Consider the following 19,479-nt stretch of genomic DNA (forward strand, 5'->3'; position numbering starts at 1 on the left):
GTTTGAGGGGCTCAGAAGTGGAATGGAGTCATTCAAAAACACTGGATGTTGAGCTCAACAGATACAAGGCCATATCCTGGCTCTGCCACATACTAGCCTTCTGATGAACACTCATCATGTGGGCAGGCCTGGCAAAGAATGGGCATGGTCAATGTTCCTCTGTGAATCTTGCCCATCAATGTTTTTGGGCAGGACAAGTCTCTGAATTAACACTTTTTACCAGTCTTTAGCTCAATAGCAAGCATTTAAAAGCACAAATCATTCAGCAATGCCTATTCTTTCAACTCTAGCACCTTAGGAAGGGCTGATTATGTCTTCCATACCTTTTTATTCATGTATTAAATCATACGCATGCTCATTGAAAGAAATGTCTACAAGGCATTATGGTAAGTTAAGCATTGTCCCTGACACAAAGATGATTCATAATAACCCCTATAATGCAGCATATACTAAACAGAGTTAACCCTTACAGCAACCTTATGAAGTAGGTACAACGCTTTTACTTCATAGGTAATGAGGGTGGCACAGTTGTTTGGTGGACTGACAATCTTGAGGACGTGATTCTTACCACGTTTCAAAGAGCAACAAGCACCAAGGAAACGGTGCATAGTTTTGCCCTGGATGGGAAGAGGCTGGATGTCGTGGGTTTTAGAGGAAAGAGATCTTGAGGCAGCATAATATAGGGGCTGAGACCACTGGCTAAGGAGTTACACCACGCAGAATTAAATCCTGCACTCCTTACATCTACTTAACTGCTGAACCTCAGTTGCCTCATCTGTGAAATTGTAAGTGAATAGGACTTCACTGTGTGACTGTGAGGATGGGTGATATGATGCCTTTGAAGGTGTCATACAGGGTCCAGCAGATAGGGGGCTAAATTAACATTGCCTGTGGCTGTGATAAAGAGTTGGACACCTGCCCCCAGGGTTCTGACATCTGTCTGTGATCATGCACAGATGACTTTCCCTTCTGTCTTCTTTCCTTGATCATGGGTAGGACTGAATGCATCCCAGATCTAAAGTCCTAAGAATTTATGGGTGTTTTGGGTAAGAGGCTTTCCTTCGGAGACCAGGGTCCAAGGGCAGACAAGGAGAGGCATAGAAGGAAAGGGGCCCACTGAGATACCAGCAGCACAGCGGCCACATTGGTGCGGCCAACCTATACAGCACCATGTTGGTTTCTTGATCTGATCACGGATTCAGCCATTGTGTTTGTGTAAGGAATGAATGAAATCACTCTCCTGATAAAAACCAAGTATCAGCTAAGGAAAAGAGAATCAGAACTGGCTTTGGTGCTTCTCTGTCTGGATCAGACTGCCAGGGCTTTGCCAGCCTTCTTGAGTGGGTACAGATGCAATCTTAGATCACTGATGGCATGCACAGCTGTCCCATGGTGATTTTTAGGAGCTTGTGGTTCCTGTCTTTGGCTGCTTTAATGCAGCTAATTTTGCAAGACAGTTTCTGGTGAAGTCTGATCAATAAGGGAAGCTTAGGCTGTGACGGTAGTCAGAAGCATGGATGTTGGTAGTGGGGAGGGAGGAGGGAAAGGGTAGAGCAGGAAATACTTTGGTCTAAGAATCCAACATCCGCATTCTGGTCAAATTGACCAGCTGTCTGACCTTGGATAAATCACTGAAACCATTGATATGTAAGTTTCAATTTCCCATATAGGAAATGTGTCAAAATAACCCCTCTTGTTCTTAATACATAACAAAGTAAGAATGGCCATCAGTTCATAATAGTAGCAATGACCACAAACACCTTGAAAGAACCATCCCAGTGTTCAGTGATCTTTCTTCTTTTGAGTCCTGTCATAATAAACCTGAGCACAGGAGGGCCAGGAGGATTAACATGTTTTTAAATATGAAAATTTCAGTATGATAGAAAATATGTGAAAAATTTCCTGTGCCACAGATCAGCTGGCCAAAGTAATGATATGGCAACATTTCATTGTTTTTAATGGCTAGGTAATATTCCACTGTATATATAGACCACATCTTCTTTATGTATTCATCAGCTGATGGACATTTGGGCTGTTGCCATCATTTGGCTCTTGTAAATAATGCTGCTATAAATATCAGGGCACATGTATCCCTTTGAATTAGTATTTTTTTAAATATTTTTATTTATTTCTAGGAGAGAGAGAGAGAGAGAGAGAGATAGCGTGAGCAGGGAAGGGTCAGAGAGAGAGGGAGACACAGAATCTGAAACAGGCTCCAGGCTCTGAGCTGGCAGTCAGCACAGAGCCCGCCGCGGGGCTCGAACCCACAAACTGTGAGATCATGACCTAAGCAAAAGTCGGACACTTAACTGACTAAGCCATCCAGGCGCCCCTGAATTAGTATTTTCTGTATCCTTTGGATAAATGCCTAGCCATGCAATTGCTAGATCACAAGGTAGTTCTATTTTTAATCTTTTGAGGAACCTCTGTAATGTTTTCCCCAGTGGCTGCATCAGTTTACATTCCTACCAACAGCGCGAGAGGGTTCCCCTTTCTCCACATCCTCGCCAGCACCAACTTCTTCTTGTGATTTTAGCTATTCTGACAGGTGTGAGGTGGTATCTCCTCATGGTTTGGATCTGCACTTCCCTGATGATGAGTGACGGTGAGCATCTTTTCATCCATCTGTTAGCCACGTGTAAATCTTCTTTGGAGAAATGTCTATTCAATCTTCTGCCCATTTTTCACTTAGACTATTTGGTTTTTGGGTGTTGAGTTTAAGTTCTTTGTATAGTTTGGATACTAATCCTTTATCAGAAAGGTCATTTATTAATATTTTTTCCCATTCCATAGGTTGCCTTTTAGTTTTGTTCATTGTTTCCTTTTTTGGGGCAGAAGATTTCATGTTGATGACTGATGAATGAATAAAGAAGATGTAGTGTGTGTGTGTGTGTGTGTGTGTGTGTGGTGTATACTATATACATACAGATTATATATACATACATACTATATGTACATACATACATACTATATACTTATATACATATATACTATATATATATGTATATACTATATATGTGGGAATATTACTCAGCCTTAAAAAATGGAATCTTGCGATTTGCAACAACACGGATGGAGCTAGTAAGTGAAATAAGTCAGTCAAAGAAAGACAAATGTCTTATAATTTCACTCATATGTGGAATTTAAGAAAACAAATGAGCAACAGAAGGAAAAAACGAGGAAGACAAACCAAGAAATAGACTCTTAACTCTAGGAACAAACTGATGGTAACCAGAGGGGAGGGGAATGGGGGGATGGGTGAAACAGGGGATGGGGATTACGGAGAGCCCTGGCTGGGATGAGCACTGGATGAAGTGTTGAATCGCTGTACTGTACACCTGAAACTAATATTACACTGTTAACTAACTGGAATTTAAATAAAAACTTCAAAAACTAAATGTTATGGACCATATGTGATAATTCACTAACTTTTAATCAGTGATTTTTCCATGAAAAAAGGTAAAAGCATTTTGGAAAAACATAAGTAGAGAAAGGAGGCAGTATTTACTGAGCATATACTATGTGCCAGGCTACGTGTTAAATGCATAGCATTTAACGTGGTGAGTCTCCACGACCAGATTTTGAGTCATGTGTCATTTCACAGATGGTGCAAGTAAGCGAAGGTCACAGAGCAAGAAAGAGGCAGAATGGGACTTCACACTCATGTCTTTCTGACTTTTGCGGCCATATTGTTTCTCTACAAAACTGAAGAAAATATGGCAGAGTCCAGAAGGGTAGATCGCCTGACAAAAACGTGTTTTGGAAGGAAATTGTGTAAAATGCTTTCTTACCCTTTGGGTGCAGACACATACAATGTGGTGAATATATTTGTGCCCAGGGTCCATTTTCTTGTAAACAAAAGGTGAGGCTGGCAGCCTCTTTGAAAAACTTAGAGCCCCAAATAAATGGTATGTATGTGAGCGTGCATGTGTATGAAATATAAAAATACATATACATGAATGACCTGTCTTATCTGTCAAGTTCTGTCAATTTGCAGGCACATTTTCCTGATCAATTCCTGTGAGCTGTCAGACGACTTGACAGTAATATCCAAGCAATTTCTTTTTTATCAGAAACTCCTTTGGAAATTTTATATTAAGGAAACAGGTTGCTTTGAAAAAAGTTACTGAAAAAGAAAAATATACTAGGATGAGGGTCTGCGTGCAAACTTTATTGGGTCTTAATATAATCCTTTTCTTCCCATCTTGGTGGCTGTGATAACAGTATAATGATTTTGGGGCGCCTGGGTGGCTTAGTCGGTTAAGCATCCGACTTTTGCTTAGGTCATGATCTCGCGGTTTGTGGGTTCGAGCCCCGCGTCGAGCTCTGTGCTGACTGCCAGCTCAGAGCCTGGAGCCTGTTTCAGAGTCTGTGACTCCCTCTCTCTCTGACCCTCCCCTGTTCACGCTGTCTCTCTCTATCCTAGAAATAAATAAAAATATTTAAAAAAAAACAGTATAATGATTTTGGAAATTTATGTTGATGATAGATAGATTGACAATCAGGTGATAAATGTACCAGATTATCAAAGGTGGTTATATCGTTGCTGAGGGATGGGATTCCAGGGATGCAAACTTTTGGTATTCTCTATACCTTGGATGTTTGAATTTTACGTAGTAAGTATTGCTACAGTAATCAGAAAAAATTAATAAAAAGTGAAAGGCTCCCAGGACAAAAACATTAGTGACATTAGTGCATTTCTGAAAAAGTTTTATTAGAAATCATGATAATTTTACATTATTCTACCTAATGATAATTACATAGGTGACATGGATATATTGTCCTGGTGGATAAATGCCCTTGGATAGTCCTGCCTCTTTGGACACACAACTCCCTAAAGCCTGACTCCTCCCCCCACTTTCCCCCGCAGAGGCCGCTATTCACCCACATATATGTGACCGTGTTTATGCACACGGACCACTTTCCTCCTCTGCAGCCACATCACATCATTAGCCATATCATACCGCTGTTTCTAGATCTGAGACATGCTGAGGTTTTTTTTTCTTTTTTTTTTTTTTAGGCAAAACATGTCTTGAATTTCTATGTCAGTAAAGAAATGGGTAGGTCATTATTTTTATTCTGTTCATTAGCTTTCCATAGTGTTTGGTTTATTCCTTTCAACAATAATTTACAGTTGCTTCCTGTCTGTCAGCAATTGAAAACAAGGTCTAAAATGGGATGATGTCAGGGCGCCTGGGTGGCTCAGTTGGTTAAGTCCGACCTTGGCTCAGGTCATGATCTCATGGGTGGTGAGTCTGAGACCCGCGTGCAGGTCTGTGTTGACAACTCGGAGCCTGGAGTCTGAAACACATTCTGGGTTCCCTCTCTCTGCCTCTCCCCCACTCATTCTCTCTCTCTCTCAAAAATAAATTAAAAAACGAAAAAAAAAAGATGGGATGAGGTCAATTGCATAACAGTAAATGTGTTCATTGTTTTACAATTTTAAAGCCTTCATAACAGTATACATAGTTTTAGCTCCTAATGTGGATGAGGGAGGGGTAGGCAGGGATTAGTTTAGTTTAAGAAAAGATCAAAGACTGAAAGTTACCAAAACTTGCGAAGGACGCTATCAAAGGTCAAAAAACAAAACAAAACAAAACAAAACACCCACCCTGCTCTGAGCAGCCTGGACCGCAAGGGCACTCAGGAGTTCAAGCAAACTATTTGAAGTTTTCCTGTGTTTCAGTAATGCAGTGGGCTAACAGGTACACTGTGTGAAGTTCACATGTGAGGCGGGTTCTCCGTGACTTGCCATGTAAACACAGCCTAAAGCAAACTATCATGGCAAGGCAGATTAAGAATCCTGACAAAGCACTGAATTTTGATGCTAAAAAATGCAAAAAGGGTCAAACCTAACTGCCTTTTCTACAGAAGCAGAGCCCCACCACTGTTAAGTGACTTGGCTATGGTTGGGGGCAAAACCACTGAAAGTAGGTCTTCTCATTCCAAAGCGAGTAGAATTGTTTTCATTGGCAGAGTTTCTCAAATGTTTCCAGGCAGGTCCCCGAGGTGGGGACGCACCTGGGGTGGGGGCAGGGCTACTGAGCGCTAATGGGTGCTGAGTGCTTATTGGGAGCCAGGCTCTATGCTGAGACATTTCACATGTATTTCTTTTCATTTATCCTTTGTTGCAATGCTGATCGAAAATGGAGGCGCAGAGAGGGAGTTGGCGCAAGTGCATTCAAGCCTAGGCCATACTTGAAGTCCCATAATCTAACCTCTCGAGCTGCCCAGGGCGGGAAGCAGCCCCGTGTGTGCTTCCAGCTCCTGAAATGCCTGTGCCGTTGCTGAGCAGTCACGGGCGAGCACCTGGCCCAGTCGGCCTGAATCACAGAAGCACCCCCCCCACCAGTGGTTCTGGGAAGATTACTTCTTTGAGCCTCAGTCACTCATTCTGTAAAATGGGCACAGTACATAACCTGCCTTGTAGGTCTGCTGTGAGAACTAAATTAGGAAATCCAGGGCAAAAACACCCAGAAAAGTGAGTAACCTATACCAGGCAGTTTCTGAATGTTTAATACTCTTATCAAAATTAATAATAATTTTATGCCATCATGTATCCGTGCTTAATTTGTTTATTTTTCCATCAAACATTTTTTCTTAAAACTTCAGTAAGACTCACTCCAGAAGATGGACTATAGATAGCTTCTTCCACGCACTGGGGACCGATGGCTGTGTACCCCCATCTCTACCCCTCGGCACCAGGACGAAAAGTCTGGTTACAGGACCAAGCCCACATCCCCTAAAAAGTTGCACCCTGCCCTCCAAATGTGCTTCTGGTTCCTCTCCGAGCTCACATCTAACTACAATCCTCCTGCCTTTTTTTTTTTTTAATGTTTATTTTTGAGATAGAGAGAGAGAGAGCACAAGTTGGGGAAGGCCAGGAAGATAAAGGGAGACAGACTCGAAAGCAGGCTCCGACTCTGAGCTGTCATCAAAGAGCCCAATGCAGGACTTGAACCCATGAACCGTGAGATCATGACCTGAGCTGAAGTCTGCAGCTTAACGGACTGGGCCACCCCGGCGCCCTTACAGTCCCCCTGCCCTTGATGCTCCAGTTACCTTTAGCTTCTTAAAGATCCCCAAACAAGCAGCAACTTCTTGAATTTTCCCCATTTTCCTACGTGTGTACCGTGGCTCAGCCTAGAAGGTACTCTTTTTCATCTAATCTGATGCCAGGAAAGCTTCTGCTCTTTCCTGAGTCCCAGCCTGCACCCGATCTCTGCTCTGGGTGCTACCAAATCACCACCATCATCTCCCGCCCTGAGAACTGGCTGGTCCATCCTGCCTCTGCCAGGGCACCTGCGCCTATTGTTGCTTGAACCGCACTGTCCTGCGATTATGATGGACTTGCTCTCCCTCTACCCGACCTGAGCTTCCCAAGGGCAGGGACCGGGTTTGTCTCACCAGCGTCAGGCAGTAGATGTTGGCAGAAAACTTGGGTTGCATTTTACTCAGCAGCCCTTTCCCCGGGTCAGCAAAGTTTATTGTTTACCGTGACACTAAAAATAGACACCGATCCCATCTGCTGCTTCCCACTGGAGGCCCATTTTTGTTCATCTTAGGTCTTTGAATAGAAATATTCAGGACCGTGGGGTGCCTGGGTGGCTCAGTCGGATAAGCCTCCGACTCTTGGTTTCAGCTCAGGTGATCTCATGGTTCATAGGTTCGAGCCCCGCATCGGGCTCTGTGCTGACAGCTGCAGAGTCTGCTTGGAATTCTCTCTTCCTCTCTATGTATCTCTCTCAAAATAAATAAGTAAACATTAAAAAAATATTCAGAACCCTAATATGAAGTAGAGAAACTACTGGAACAGGCACCAAACCCCAGAGATGCAACTGTAGAAGGAGATGGAATGGACATTCGTCTCCATCTCCAAACTACTGGCCCTTCAGGTAAACCCAACCTTCTCCTTCTCCTGGGGAGGCGGGGACTCAGCTGACATGCCCTCCTCTGCCACATCAGTCTCCTATTCACAGCTGTCCGGTTGCTCTGGTTACCATATGGCTTCCTTGGCAGGCTCCTGCCTATCTCTCCAACCTCTCCCCTGCCACTCTCCCCTGCCCCTCTCCCCTGCTCCCTATCTCCACCTGTCCCTCCAGCGGCACTAAGTCTCTTCTGCTTTTTCCGCACAGAGTAGCATCTTTCTATTTTTTGTTAGTTTGTTTGAAGTTCATTTCTTTATTTTGAGGGAGAGACAGAGAGCGAGTGGGGAAGGGGCAGAGAGAGAAAGAGCGCCTCAAGCAGACTCCATACTGTCAGCGCAAAGCCTGATGTGGGGCTCCAAACCCATGAACCATGAGGTCACAACCTGAGCTGAAGTCAAGAGTCGGACGCTTCACCGACTGAGCCACCCGGGTGCCCTTGCATTTTTATTTTTATTTTTTTCTAGTTAATTATTTTTAAGCTTATTTCTTTAAATTCATGTTAGTTAACACCCAGTGTAGGGTAGCATCTTTATTTTTGGTCTCCTCTCTGCATAAAATGACCTCCCCTGCCTTCTGGGCCTCGCTAATTGGTGTATAATTTATACACAATAAAAGTGTACTATTTTGGTACAGGGCACCATAATGCTGGCACACAGAGCTGCTACATCCCTCCCAGAGTCACTGCACCTCGCATTTCTGTCCAATCAATCTACTCCGTCCACCTCCGTCTCCTGACCACCATACATCTCTTTCCCGTCCCTATAATTATGCCTTTTCTACGATGTCTCATAAAATGCTTTTGTCCTGCCATCCAGGCTTTGGGGTCTAGCTTCTTTCCCTTGGCACCTTGCTTTGGGGACTCACTGATATTGCTGCATGTCTCAGCGGTTCACTCCTTTTTCGTTGCTGAACTGTATTCTATTGTATTTGTTTTCCCATTTTTAAGACTCAGTCCAAGAGTCTCCTTCTCCAGAAAGTCTTCTCTGATACAACAGTTATGTGCGGAGCCTGCCTTCTTCCCACAGCAGCCCAGGCCCTTCCCCTCGCTTCTCACAGCACACAACGCATTGCGCATCGATCATCTATTGATGTGTCCCCTGACGAGACTCCGTTCTGGGAAGGAGGAAGAGTGTTTGGGTCATTCCCATACTCCCGACAGACAGCGCGGTGCACCGCACCTAACCTTCACCTCGGATGCAAGTGTGAATGGCTCTCAACGGCTGGAGGCAGCCTTAACTTTGGACACATTGATGCTCCACAAAGGAACTTCCACTTGACCTAGTTACATTTGATTCTCTCAACAGCCCTATGAAATTGGCACTGATCTACACACTTGATGAAGAAGGAAATTAAGGCATCGCCGTGTGAACCCAAAGCCCGCTCTAAATACAGTGAGCTGATGACAGTCTCCCCCAGCTTGAGTGGCTTTAGGACAAGGAATCTGTGTTTTGATCGCAAATGTCTGTCTCCCTTAGCCTGTTCTCTCAAGCCAGCTAAAAAGTAAAGGCAGAGTCCTGTGGGCTAGAAACAAAGCTGTTGGATCAGGTCAAACAAAATGGTGGTCCAGTAGGTGACTGGCTCTCAAGAACAGGCTAATTCATTTCAGATGGCTGGAGTTCTGCATGAACTGAACTGAGGCTGTGCTAGATGGCCCTTGGCCACACTCAGGGGGAAGTGATGGGGAGCAGAAAACACACAAAAAGAAGTTTGGCTTAACTGTCACTTAACCAGCTGTCTCTCCCTTGGGAAAATGAATCGGACAAACCTCCTGTTCAAGATCTGTAAATAATTATCACTCGTTCCCAGGAGGTGTGAGGGTCAGAGGTCCATGCCAGGGAAGTCGATACCGGTGAAGAAGCCTGAGTCTTTCTCTCCCTAATTCCACATGCAGTCCCTCACTCCCGCAAAAGGCTAGAAGGGAATTAAATTCAACTCACATGGGCCAGTCGATCAAATCTGGCAAAGAGCTCGTTAAGCATCCTGACCAGCTCCTGGGCAGACAAGGTCGTGGAGAGGTTGGTAAATCCTTTAACATCTGCAAAAAGAATACTAGACAACAGGGAAGGGGTGGGGTGGGGAGAGAGCATATTAATATTTTAATCTGTCCTGGAAGACATCAAGCCCATCCAAAGAAATCAACTGCGGTCTGAGATTCTAGCTCTCTCTGCCATGAGTCAGGAGGAACGTGTCAGTATTTCCCAAATACCTCAGCAGAGGGGGGTCCACCCCGGGGTTCAGGAAGGGCAAGGGGGCAGCCGAAAGCCCTTCTTCCTGCACAGGGCTGTGGCGTGTGGGCAATGCGAAATACCCAGAAGGGGATTTGTTACTACGAACAGATCGATTTGTTGTGGAAAGCAAAACGAAGCTTTCTGGACTACCTCTCTCATTTTGCAACGGACACCACTGCAGATGCCTTAAACACAGAGTGAAACGGACACCAGGGACAAAAGAACAAAATGTCTCACTGTCTCTGGCAAATGGCACACCGAACATCGCAGACAGATAGAGTTAGGCATTTTTCAAACATTATGGGACTAGGAGGCAGAGCCGGGAGACCTCAGGCAGAAGAACGAATTGCCTAAAACTCTCACATTTGCTAAGTATTTAAGTGAGGTGAGGTCTTCTCTCAGCATGTGGTTTGGCAGAAGGGGCGAGGAAAGCAAGGGCGGGGGGGTGGTCCTTGAAAGCCTTTGAAAGCAAGGCACTGTGGGAGCACTGTCTCAGTCCACCATCCAGGCACCCTGCTGGGACAGCATTATTCCCTCCATTATGATGATCAGGGAACTAGAGCTCAGAGAGGCAAGGAGGTTCCCCTAACAGTTTGTGTAGCACGTGGCAGAGCTGGGACTGTCCACCTGCCCAGTAGGGCACTGTCCCGACCCACCTCGCCACCTCCGCGACCCACGCAAGAGCAGAGGCACCTCTATGTGGAGAAAAAAGGAAGCCTTGTGCACTGTTGGTGGGAATGCAAACTGGTACAGCCACTGCGGAAAACGGTATGGGGTCCTCAAAAAATTACAAAGAGACTTAGCCTATGACCCAGTAATTCCACTGCTGCATAATTTACAGAATATGAAAACATTAATTTGAAAAAAGATCTATAGACCCTTATGTCACTGCAGTGTTATTTACAACAGCCAAACTCTCGCCCAAGTGTCCCAAGTGTCCATCAATAGATGGTTGGAAAAAGAAGATGTGGTGGATATGTTCAATGGAATATTATTCAGACTTTAAAAAATGAAATCTTGCCATTTGCAACAATATGAATGGAACTAGAGAGTATTATGCTAAGTGAAGGAAGTCAGGGAAAGACAAATACCATATGATTTCACTCCTATGAGGAGTTTAAGAAACAAATAAACAAACAAAAAAAATGAGCAGAGCAAAGAGAGAGAGAAATCAAGAAACAGACTCTTAATCACAGAAAACTAATGGTTACCGGAGGGGAGGTGGGTGGGGGATGGGTGAGATAGGTGATGGGGATTAAAGGTACAGTCATCATGATGAACACTGAGCGGTGCACAGAATTGTTGAATCACTATATTATACACCTGAAACTTATATAACGCTGCGTGTTAACTATACTGGAACTAAAATTTAAAAAGGAAAAAAAAATTAGAGCGCCTGGGTGGCTCAGTTGGTTGAGCATCTGATTTCAGCTCAGGTTGTGATCTTCAAGTTCAAGATCATGAGTTCAAGCCCCACATCGGGCTTGTCTCTGTCAGCCCAGAGGCTGCTTCAGATCCTCTGTCTCCCTCTTTCTCTGCCCTCCCTGCTCACACTCTCTATAAAAAAATAAACATTAAAAAAAAGAAAAAGAATGTAACAAAAAAGCAGAGGCACTTCTCAGATTTTGTCATGTTCGAAGCTAGGACAGCATCTTCGCAGTGAAACTTTGGGGGATTTTCTTAGCGTGGCATAGAATAATGGTGCGTCTTAGAATCAGTGTAACTTAGTTTTAATGCAATAGGCTAATTAGCCAGAAAACACTGCGGAATGTGTGCTGACTTATATTGGTTACCCCGGTATTCAGTGGTTCTTAAAGTTGTCTCCATTACAAAACCTTTTTAATAATCGGATATAGGCTCCAAACTCTCTCTTCTAAAAATTCACAAGTGTCCACAATTCTGCACTTTATTTCAAGGAATGCACACCTTCCCTGAGCGCATTCATGGACTCATTCGGAATCCTCAGAACCCAGTTTTTTTATTTGTTAGAAGATTGTTTGAATTAATAATTTAATGCTTTAATTATTTTAGCAAATATTTATGCATCTGCCATGCATGCTGCATGCATCAAAAAGATGCAGCGTGTGTCCTCGGGATGCTCAGAGCCTGGGGACTGAGGTTGGCCAGACAAGAAGAAAGACAGAAACAACACAGGAGATGAGTACAGTGCTCCCTCCTTATCTGGGGTAAGACGATCTCTTCTAAGACCCCCCCGGGAGTGCCTGAGCCTGTGGATCGTACCGAACTCGAAATAGACTGTGTTTTCCTATACGTACCTACTTAGGACAGAGTTCATTTTATAAATGAGGCACAGGAAGATATTAACAATAGTAATAGCATGAAACAATTCTAGCAATATACTGTAATAAGTTATGTGAATGTGGTCACTCTCTCTCTCTCTCTCTCTCTCTCTCTCAACACATCTTAGTGCCCCGTACCCACTCTTCTTGGGATGAGAGATGATAAAATGCCTACATAATGAGATGAAGGAAGAGCAATGGTGCAGGTGCTATGACCCCAGTGGTAGGATACCACTGACCTTCTGATGTTAAGTCAGAGGAGGACAGTCTACTTCTGGACTCAGTTAACCGTGGGAAACCGAAACCATGGGTAAGGGAGGGGACCTCTGTACTCTGATGGAAGGACACTCTGGGGGATGACCAGTGACAGGGGGTTGGCAGTTTCCAATGTGCCAGAGGCTCAGCCAAGTTCTGCAGGACCCATGGGACGCGCCAGACGGTAAATCATGTAGAAGGGTGGGTGGTCTGAGTAGACGAATCACCACATGCTAGGGTCAGGTGGAAGTGCGGCAAATGGACAGCAGCTCTGCTGAATTCAAGGGCAGCTAGTCAGCAGGTGGCACTGAGCAATGAGGTTGGGAAAAAACGAAGGGAGAGAGGGTGTCCGAGTTAGAGATGTAGGGCAGGGGAGTGTTGGAAACGGGCTGGGAAGGCAAGTTGAAGAGCACAGACTTTGTCCTGAAAGTGATGGAAAGCCAGTGAAGGGTTTTAAGCCCAGGCGTGATACCTTTAGATTTCTAATATATAAAGCTTGCTCTGGAACAGGCTCCACGCAGCCACTGTCCTGTACTGCGTTCTGGTGGGTACAGTGTCTGCCAAGTGCATAGGACCAAGTGCACAGTCCAGACAGATCAGAGTTCAGAGCCCTGCTTACCACTTGTGAATACCATGACCTTGGGTTATTACATCCCGAACCTCTCTAAGCTTTTGATTTGTTACCTGGAGAGAACTGTAGTACTTGCATTACTGATGGATAGTAAGTGCTTAGCACAGTGCTGGTATATAGTAAGTGCTCCATAAATGTACTGTGATTGCATGCTTTTGAGAGATAGTGAGAGAAGAGAGGTAACAGGGGAGAAAGTAAGATCTTTAATTAGATCCTTTGCTACTTGCAGCTAAAGGAATTTCTAATTGTTGACACAAGTACCAATGACAACAGCAGTAATATTTACAAGCATCTACTGTGAATTAATACTGTCCCAAGTTCCACATGTATTATCTCACTTGCTTCTCATAATGATCTATGAGGTAGGATTTATTGTGACCATTTCCATTTTATAGATAAGGACACTGAGACCCAAGTAACTTGCCCACAGACATGAAATCTAAGATGTGAACCAGGCAGCCTGGCTCTGGAATCTATACTCTTTTTTTAAGTTTATTTATTTATTTTGAGAGAGAGAGAGAGAGAGAGAAGAGAAGGGCAGAGAGAGAGGGAGAGAGATGGAATCCCAAGCAGGCTCCATGCTGTCAGCACAGAGCCCGATGTGGGGCTTGAACCCATGAACCACAAGATCATGACCTGAGCTGAAGTTGGATGCTTAACCGACTGAGCCACCCAGGTGTCCCTGGAAACTATACTCTTTATCACTGTAGGATGCCACCTTCAAAGTAAGGACAGTCATTGCCATGGCCAGTGGAAGTGGAAGGGCACATAGATCCAACTCACTAATAGAGTCATTCACTGAAAACTATTTGTCTATGTTGTGAATGATTCATTCATTCCATCATTCATTCATCCATCCATTCATTTATTCAACAGCTAAGTAACTGAAGGCCTACTTGTGTTAGGGAGTGGGGTTACGGTGGTGAGCAGAAAGAACCATCACGCCCCTTATGGAGCACGCAGCCTATTGAAGAAGAAATGGACTTGCAGAGACCAAAGGCCAAAAAAGTTTCAGATGTGCTCAGCGAGCCAATACCGTCAAATTTCTTGTGGTCTTCTGAACACACTGGACTTTATGCAACTGTATGTGAACATGATGTGCTGGCTCCCTGACGCAGCTTTCTTTCCTACAGATTTAACTCCTTCTTGTCTTTTAAGAACCCACTCAGATGTTTAGATCCTGCTTTTTTTTTTTTAAAGTTTATTTATTTATTTTGAGAGAGAGAGAGTGAGAGAGAGAGAATCCCAACCAAGTTTCCTGTTCAGGGTGGAGCCCAACGCGGGGCTCGAACTCATGAACCATGAGATCACGACCTGAGCAGAAATCAAGAGTTGGATGCTTAACCGACTGAGCCACCCAGACGCCCTGTAGATCTTGCTTTTATAGAGAATATCTTAAGCAAAGTTAGTCACTGCTTCTCCACCTCCCTCCCAGCCTGCGGTCCCCTCTGTCATGGCACCTAACACTTGACAGCACAGTCATTTAGGACTGAATGTGCTCCATCTACTAACTAACAGGAAGAAAGTCACTTCTGTGTCCCAACTGCCTAGCACATGGGGGCCTCATGACAGGCTTCCTGAATTGAATCAAAACAGAAATCTTCAGAATTCTCTCTCTCTCTCTCTCTCTCTCTTTTTTTTTTTTTTTTTTGTCAGAGTATAGTCATGGCCACCACCACTGGCATCTTCTGGGAATCTGGTTAGAAATGCAGAATTTCAGGTCCCACCCCAGACCCAGCAGGCTGGAATCTGCTTAAAGGGGAACCTGGGTGGCTCAGTTGGTTAAGCATCTGACTTCGGCTCAGGTCACAATCTCACAGTTCATGGGTTTGAGCCCCACATCGGGCTCTGTGCTGACAGCGGGCTCAGAGCCTGGAGCCTGTTTCAGATTCTGTATCTCTCTCTTTCTCTGACCCTCCCCTGCTCACACTATCTCTCTCTCGCTCTCTCAGAAATAAATAAAAAACATTAAAAAAAAGAATCTGCTTTAAAAGGAGCCCCTAGGGATTGTGTGCTCACTCAGGCCAGAGGAGCACCTGTTTAAGTGGTAGTTACACAGTGAGAGTTTGTTGAATAAAAGACGAGAAACAGAAACCAGGGCCCTGATTCTCTCTGCATTTGCTCATTCTGCTGTCCCCAAGTGGGGAGCTCAAGGTCAGTTCTCTTGATTCTAGATATGAACTTGGAACCTTCCATGATCATCATCTTGGAGTAGATTCATTTTAGAGGGTACTGAAGAGGCCACGTTAATTTTCCAATCTAATTTGCTGAGATAAGTTGTTTATTGGGCTAAAAATAAGTGATATTACCTAATAGTCACTCTGCAAATAGAGACCTCAAGAAAGCTTCAGCAAAGTTCAAAAGAATCGTTAGGAACATGGGCCCTATATAGACTCTTTTTCCTAACTGTGTGTCCTGGGGCAGTTTATTTAACCTCTCTGAGCTTCCATTTTCTTGATAATAAAGAAGAGATCATTGAAGCAATTCTGCACCATTACCTACAAGTAGGCAACTTTTATTTATATTTTTAAAGTTTATTTATATATTTTTAGAGAGAGAGAGAACTAGCAGGGGAGGGGCAGAGAGAGAAGGAGAGTGAATCCCAAGCAGCCTCTTCGCTGTCAGCACGGAGCCCGATGTGGGGTTTGATACCACGAACTGTGAGATCATGACCTGAGCCGAAATCACAATCGGATCCTTAATCAACTGAGCCACCCAGGCACCCCTAGGTAACTTTTTTAAAAAAATATTTATTTTTGAAAGAGAAAGAGTAAGGAAGCTGGAGAGAGAGGGGCAGACAGAGGATCTGAGGTGGGCTCTGTGACAGCACAGAGCCCAACTCGGGGCTCCAACTCAGAAGCTGTGAGATCACAACCTGAGCTGAAGTCGGACGCTGAACCGACTGAGCCACCCGGGCGTCCCCACCCCTAGGTAACTTTTAAATCACAACATAGTCTTCAGTAAGTGGAGAGCGTATAAGTCCTTGAGGCAAGTTTTGGGAATCAGAGGGTATTTAATAGATTACTCTGCAGACAGGTCCCAAAAGCCAACAGGTTTCTCTGGACACATTCAACTGCATCTTGCTTGTACATGAAACTCCGGGCTACATGGAGAATGTGGTGACTGCGTGTGTGGACAGGGTTGGCCAGAAATCGGATAGACTGAGTGAGCCTCTAAAATTGAGGGTTTTCTGATCCCTGATGAAAGTTTACTGAACTGTCTACTATAACCCTGGGAAAGGTAAAGACAAATCTATCTCCTGAGCAGATCCAAACAAGGGTTGCTGGTACAGGTGCCAATGTGTATGGCGTGGGGATGGGCAGGGGAAGGTGGAGGGAGCTTTGGGAGAGAGGCTAACTGTCCACCAGATTCATGTTCACTTGTCACCAGGAAAGGCCGCCGAGCCGGAGACTCTGTTCTCCTCTCGTGTCCGTGTGGGCCAGGCAATCATCTCATCGACAGAACCTGAACGTAAGTGATATGTGCGATTTCTGGGCCAAGGTGGTGAAGAGGCAGGTGTGCCTTTTCTGCCGTTTTCCCTCCGAGAGCTGAACACCAAAATCGCCAAGGCTCGGGGAAGGGCCTCTGTCCCCGAGTCACCCACAGACCAGAAGTGTTAGCAGTGAGAAGACAGTATTACCCTAAATAATGTAAGTGTCTTAAATATATGGGAGAAAATAAGAGAAACAAATAGAATTGGGCACCAAGCAGCTGGGAGAGATTCTGCTGGAGTCTCAGACGCACAGAGCTGAAATCAACATAAAGATCCAAATTTTCCGTCCATTTCAAACAGTTTTGGATTCGGAACCTGAGGTCCCCAAAGATGAAATGAGGCAGCCAAAGTCTGGCAGGGGATGTGGCTCAGAGAATGCATTCTGGAATGAGAATACCAGTCCCCTGGCTGTCAGTGCCCTGAGCACGATCAGGGCCCCGAGGGCAGCACCTCTTACCGACATACCCCATACGTCATATGCACAACTACGTACACGACAGGAGGCAAAGAATTCTATGAAATATAATCAAGGGTTAGAGGTTTACAGCAGACCATTTTCAGGGAAGGGTCACTGAATAACCACAACAGAAAAAGCAACAGAGAAGAAAGAATGAACGGAGGTGGGTTGCCCCGAAGAGACAGACAGGATTGGAAATAATTAAAAAATCCTTCCCACACCGCAGCGGATGTGCTCTGGGCGCTGGGGAGGAGGGGACAGCAGCCGGTGCTTTTCTCATCGCTGATGTTATTTTAGCATCCGGCAGCCCTGCAGCGGGCTGGAGCCTCCCCCCGCCTCCCCCCTCCCTCCCAGATTTCTTCTTCCCAATGCCAGGGGAGGCTCTGGGCATCCCCTGACCCCAGCCTCCGTGAGGGCGAGAGAGGCCCAGTGTGACAGCAGGCATCTCCAGACTCTTCTGTTAGAAGCGACCCCTTTGCCTGAGGGGCCGAGAAGTACAGGGCAGCAAACCCAATTCTAATTTGGTGCCATGTACACTTCTGCAAGAGGGCCTTCAGTGTAAGGAGTCTGTTTAACGGCTTAAAATGAAAGGGTGAGGTGGAGAGGGCGGAAGTCACTTTAGCTGTTCCCAACTAAGGGAAACCCTGAAAACCGATCAATGTGGAAAGAGCACCGAGCCCATCGTTGATTGAGCTTAAGGCTCCCGAGTATGTTGGTGTGACAGCCTTGTGTATGTTTTTTCTTTTTTTCTTTATTAAAGGTAATTGTCTCCTTCCCTTGCCACCTGCCTTCTCCATGGTGACAGGCACTTGCATAATATTCTTTTCCTACTTTTATATGTATATATATCATATAATAATGATAACCAATAATCAATATCAAATAATAATCACATACACATAATATATATGTTATATATTATCTACAGATACAGATATAGATAGACAGATCTCACTGTTCAGCCTTCACTTGTACAAATCCCTTGTCTGGGGATTCCTTTCTTTGCTATTCTTCACTAAGCTGGCTCAATTTCAAATAAAGCAAATGAGAAGCATCTCTTTTAGGAAGGTTTTTCCTATCACCCCCATCCCCTTCGTTACCCTAGGTCTTCCTCTTTATATGATCCATTAACAGCCTTTACTTACTTTGAAAACAGAATCCCACACGGTGTTAAGAATTACAGGTACTTCCCTGAGCCTGTGGTCCAGAACTGGTATTGATGAGGTCTCACTATCAATGGGACCAATTTGTACAGCTGGGGAGTATCTTTTATGGGAGTTGCTGTTGGACAAAAGGCTGCTTTGCAGACCCAGGCATCTAAACCCGTGGAGCGCCAGTCCTGGCCAAAACCCTGAGGATGACCTCTACTGAGACGCCCGCTGGGTCAGCCTCAGGATCTCTGTTGGACTTCCTTTCAAATGCATGTCCCGGCATGCCAGCTGAACGCCCGGAGATGCTGGTTAGAAGGAAAAGTTGTTTTCCCTCAGATCAAGGTCAAGAGGGTACATTGGTCGTCTTAGAGCTATTTAACGGATAGACCTTCCCCCTATGTTTGGGAATGTTTCCCCTATGACGTTTAGTGGGAGGGAGATATAATTCTGTTGTACCAGCTGCAAATGTCAGGTATCTGCTTGCCAGGCACTTCCGGTGAGTGTCTAGGTTAAGCCAATCAGACACGTCTGCCCCTGGCTTCACCTTGCGATGCAAAGAGGCAGGGGAACTGGGAGTGGGGGCAGAGCAAAGGTAGCCACATCGGGATCTCGGGGGCTGCAGGAGGATTTCAGGAGGTGGCAGCCATGTAGGGGAAGGCGAGGGAGTTTGTAGTACAAGCAGTGGATTCTTTAGGGACAGTGGAGGCCTCATCCTCCCTGGTCAAGTGCTCCACGGTGATTCTGGCTCTGTTCTGGCTTCATTCTGGCTCATCTGCTGAGCCTCCCTCTCCATCCTTCCCCAATTTCTCTATAAGCCACTAAGCAGCCTTTTAACGGACTTGAATCGACCAGGCTTCGGTTCCTTTTGCTTAAAATTAAGAAACATGTCTAAAACCATCTACAAATGCCTAATGCTCTACTGGATTTTTACCTCTATTCTATGCTTCATATATAACTTCACTCACATTATGTACATAAACCTCTGCAAGGCGACTATTAAAATGCCCATTTTCTAGAGAAGGGTCCTGAGATTCAA

General features: G+C 45.0%; 1 protein-coding gene across 1 annotated transcript in view; it reads right to left on the reverse strand.

The window, feature by feature from the left end:
- Window positions 1–19,479, reverse strand: part of ADCY8 (adenylate cyclase 8) — a 217,938-nt gene that overhangs the window by 123,535 nt on the left and 74,924 nt on the right. The window contains exon 4 of the mRNA XM_039219469.1: window positions 9,866–9,977. Coding sequence (XP_039075400.1) covers window positions 9,866–9,977 — 112 coding nt within the window. The remainder of the gene's footprint in view (window positions 1–9,865; window positions 9,978–19,479) is intronic.

The sequence above is a fragment of the Hyaena hyaena genome, unplaced genomic scaffold (genome assembly GCF_003009895.1).
Source record: "Hyaena hyaena isolate Hyena2069 unplaced genomic scaffold, ASM300989v1 scaffold_820, whole genome shotgun sequence".
Taxonomy (NCBI): Eukaryota; Metazoa; Chordata; class Mammalia; order Carnivora; family Hyaenidae; genus Hyaena; species Hyaena hyaena.